Genomic DNA, 4209 nt, shown 5'->3' with positions numbered 1-4209 from the left:
GTAATGAGCTCCTTATAGGCCGGGATCGGGGTCTGTAATGAGCTCCTGCCACCCCTCAAATGCAGGTGAATTGTTGGCGGAGGTTTAGTAAAGTTAGTGTATGATTAGATTGTCAAAAGTATTCACTTTGTGTTTTTCCTGTTTCGTTTACAATACAACCTGGAATTTAAAGTGCTTTTTATTTGGATTTTATGTGATGGACCTACACAAAATAGTTAAAACAACAACCTTGTATGAATACAAATGTATTGATACTTTATCTTTACATCAATGTAAGATACCCATCCACCAAAAGATAGTGCGTTCCTGGAAGCTACGGTGTAATTGAAACATGTAATATAATGTAAAATATATCTAAACTGTTATTCCGTCATTGAGCAGATGGACGTTCAGCGTCAGACTCAGTTCATTTCTAATAAACTAAAGTACATTTCCGACCCTGCTGGGATCAAAATGAAAACCTGCATATTGCTGCTAAATTCTACTTCTGGTGCATAAAAGGTTTCCCTGCTGCAGCAAAGCGTTTGAGACGATGACATTAAGTTTCCTTCTGTGCGGTCATTGGTTTGTTTTTCAGACTTCATGAGATAATTTCTGCTCAATTACCCAGAACACCTCATGTTGTTCCTGTGTGGTTCCATGATGTCGTAAGAAAACCTCTTTGTTTGGTACAAATCTGCAACAATCGCACAATAATCATTTTAGGATAGTGATCTGAAACTGATCATTCCCTCTAATGTCACAAAGCATTTTGCAATATCAGTCAAAATGATCACAGTTATATGTTTATGGTCGTTGTGTCACACTGGACTCAGGAACGAGTTTTAATTGGCTGAGATCTGGAGAGTGAAAGCTACAGAGGAGCTTTCATCAGTAACGTTCAGAAGAGTAAAGAAGCATTTATCAGCTGTTGTTTGTTTTGCTCTGTGAGACCGACCTGAGTATGAGGCCACACAAACAATAAGACTTATATGAGAGTGAGTAATGTTCAAATATATTCTCTGAATCCACGTTCTGTCCACTGTGTGTCTGTTTAGGTGAAGAAGAAGAAGCAGCTCCTGAATCTCACGTTTTTGGGGATCCGGATCCGTTCAACAGCTCGTGCTTTAACGACCTGCCGGCTCCGCTCCGGTCCACTCCAGCTCCGGTCCACTCCACTCCGGCTGCTCCGGCTCCCCCTCCGGCTCCCTCCCTGACGGAGGAGCAGCGTAGACGCATGGAGCTGAACCGACAGCGAGCCCTGGAGAGGAGGCTGGCCCGCCAGCAGCCAATGGGTGAGAGGAACTTCTGCTGAGAGCTGATCTCGTTCAGTCGTTGTCTATTAATGATGCAGACAAACCTCAGACAGTCACCAACACGATGCACAGCTGCATCCTCATCAGGCCAGTCTGTACATGTTGATTAAGTGACTTGTGAAGGTGTTTGGTAGCATTAGATCTTAGCTGCGTTGCAGGTCTCACTCTTTCTTCTTACTTGTAGTACGAGCTGCAGCTGCCCCTAAAAAGCCCTTTGAACTCTCTTGCTCATATAACTGCTGTGCAAAGGATTGTGGGTCAGAATGTATTGGGACGTAGTAATAATGTTCTGGTTTTGTGAGTTTATGAACACAGCTTATTTGAGGGCTTCATAGTAACATGCACGCACCACTCCCTGGTTTTCTATTTCTTAGAATCACTTTTAAAATGATGTAAACATTGACTGACAGATCTACAATGTCTCCCACCAGATCCTTCAGACTCTCAGACCGTCGACTCGTCAGCAGATGAACCGACAAACGTCCTCAACAATTCTGAAGACCGGGATGAGGAGGTGGAGGCTTTAGAGGCGGAGCCAGCCAGCAGCACACAACAACAAGAACCCCGTCAGCTTCCACACACAGACTCTGAGCCTCCTGCTGAATCGCCTCACAGTGAGAGAGAAGAAGAACCCGGTCTCTGTGAGGTCCAAGAACCCGGTAACGTGTGAGGACGGAGATTAACGCTCTTGAGATTGAAAGACAGAATTTATTTTTGTTTTGGCAACGAATTTTATTTATGCATAAATTATGTTCTTGTAATGTGCAACTTTGTTCAAATTCTGAATTCCTGTTTCCATCTGAAATACTTAAACACACATACATACACCGTTTTATTGTCGCGTCAGCAGCTTTAAATGAAATATTTCTTCAGATTTTATTAGCCGGATGTAGTTTGTAATAAATGTCGGTGTTACTTGTACATAATATCTTTGTTGTTCACGTCATAATCAGTGCAGCACGACACGTTCTCATTTGTGTTATTGATCAATCGAGGCTTAGTTTCCATCTTTGGTTTTTTTAATGCCAAACAATAAACATTATGAAGAAAAGTTTGATCTCATCTTCTCATTAATACATTTATGTTCTCTATGTAATAATCAGAGTCTGTGGACCAACGTAATAAACTCATTTAATATCAAATAACAAATTCACACTTTGCATTATCGAACATTTGTCTAAATGATAAAAAGTATGCGGATGATAAAATCTTCCATCATGATTCACTCAACGCTGAAGAAACGTATGAAGGAGTTCTGATTATGTGTTCGTGTTTCCAGTCGTCTATTTAAAAACTTTACGCAGCTTCACGCCGTCGTTGCAGTGACCCGTGAAGCGGCCTCCGGGTCCAGCAGAGCCAGCTCCCGGACCTCCTCCAGGAGAGAGTACAGATTGGGAGTCTTGCTCTGGCTGAACTCTCTCTCCTCTCTGGAGAGTTTGGGCTGCCGGGCCGCCTTCTCCTGGGCCTGCTGGGTCGCCTCCTCGGCCAGACGCACCACCTCCTGGACCAGCCGGCTGCGGCCCTGCGAGCTCGGCCGCTGAGGCTCTGCGGTGCCGCGGTGCGGCTCGTTGCTGACGACCTCCAGGTTCAGAGCGTCCGCGTGGCAATGCAGCGAGCGCACCGAGATACGCACCTGTGGAGAAGACTCAAACGTCACCGTACGGCCTCCGTGCTGCCGGTTAAACTAATAAACATGTCTACATCTGTGAGGACTCAAGGATGGATGGTGAAGCTCAAGTTAATTCTCAATATTTGTAAGAATATTTATCACAACAAATGATGCTTGTAATCATGAAAACCAGTTGTAGGGCTGTGGAGCGATGCTTTAAAGAGTGGGTCTTTGTTTTGTTTGCACAGGCGACGATGCAACACGCTGATGCAGCAAAGCGCCTGCAAAGGTAGTGAAGAAGAAGAAGAAGAAGAAGCAGAAAGAGAAGGAGACGAAGAAGAAGCAGGAGAAGGAGGAGAAGGAGACGAAGAAGAAGCAGGAGAAGGAGACGAAGGAGAAGCAGCAGGAGAAGAAGCAGGAGGAGAAGGGGAACCTTCCCAATCTAAACCCTCAGACTCCCTGTAAGTCTGAGGGTTTAGTTCTGTCCGTCTGTCAGATCCTGCAGTGTTTGAGTCCTTTGTCAACATGTTTCTGCAAGTCCACATTTCTGCAGATTTTGCCCAAGAGAATTACCCACAATTCATAGCAAAACAAAGGTAAACAAAGGGGACAACACATGTTCAGCCTGGTGCATCACATTTACACAAAGAATTAAGGTTTGAATATGGAACCAAAAAACATAAAATCAGAAACTTTATTCCAGATTTATTCATCAAACATTTTACTTTGTTATTTAAGTTCTTTGACAAAAACAAGTAAATAGATTGACAAATCACTTCCATCTTGTGAGGAAAGAGCCCGGAAGACGTTCAAATACAAACTATCAGATAAATAAAAGCCCACGATTCTACAAAACATGATGTGACGGAACGTGACATGTTGACACTGGGATCGGGCCATGGAAGCAATGCAGGATTTAAAAGATATATATTAAAAACTTAATTAAAAAAAAAGGTGTTTTTTACAATATGATCATTTCGTCTCAATATGATTCCCCATAAAGTCAATGATATTAGATTACTGTCCTAAAATCATACATCCTTAAAAAATAACATGCGTGAAATAATGAATGAATAAATGCTATAAAATAAAGTTATATACGTAAACATGAATAAATGCGACTCACGGTGATGTGGTCGAACAGTCTGAAGGTGGAGGTGCCGCAGCTGGACGTGGTGCTGATGTGGTCAGAGTGTCGCCGCACGGAGCCGCTCTGCCACTCACAAAAACCGTCCTGTCCGGCCGACACCACCTCACCCTCTCGATTCTTCATGTACACCGGCCCTTTAACACCGTACCTGTAGA

The 4209-nt window shown here is 43.4% G+C and overlaps 2 protein-coding genes across 2 annotated transcripts; one reads left to right on the top strand and one right to left on the bottom strand.

The window, feature by feature from the left end:
• Nucleotides 1-1037: 1037 nt before the first annotated feature.
• LOC116379582 (TIMELESS-interacting protein-like) lies at nt 1038-2346 on the top strand (the record flags this gene model as incomplete). Its single annotated transcript, XM_031841539.1, has 2 exons — nt 1038-1274; nt 1727-2346. Coding segments are annotated over 2 exons (476 nt in total), but the record flags the coding sequence as incomplete, so codon positions are not given.
• LOC116379583 (DIS3-like exonuclease 1) lies at nt 2195-4202 on the bottom strand. Its single transcript, XM_031841540.1, has 2 exons — nt 4031-4202; nt 2195-2928 (listed from the first exon to the last, which is right to left on the bottom strand). The coding sequence occupies exons 1-2, from the start codon at nt 4175-4177 to the stop codon at nt 2602-2604; spliced, it is 474 nt and encodes a 157-aa protein (XP_031697400.1). The 5' UTR covers nt 4178-4202; the 3' UTR covers nt 2195-2601.
• Nucleotides 4203-4209: the final 7 nt, after the last annotated feature.

The sequence above is a fragment of the Anarrhichthys ocellatus genome, unplaced genomic scaffold, assembly GCF_004355925.1.
Source record: "Anarrhichthys ocellatus isolate YVR2014 unplaced genomic scaffold, GSC_Weel_1.0 scaffold4637, whole genome shotgun sequence".
In the NCBI taxonomy this organism is placed as follows: Eukaryota; Metazoa; Chordata; class Actinopteri; order Perciformes; family Anarhichadidae; genus Anarrhichthys; species Anarrhichthys ocellatus.
The sequence above is the reverse complement of the archived record's forward strand: the minus strand, read 5'-3'. Positions and strand labels throughout refer to the sequence as shown.

What these genes read in the sequence shown, in the direction of transcription:
- LOC116379583 (XM_031841540.1), bottom strand. Translation starts at nt 4,177, where the DNA reads ATGAAGAATCGAGAGGGTGAGGTGGTGTCGGCCGGACAGGACGGTTTT. An exon ending in GACTGTTCGACCACATCACC is followed by an intron (nt 2,929 to 4,030) that starts GTGAGTCGCATT and finishes TCTTCTCCACAG; the next exon opens with GTGCGTATCTCGGTGCGCTC.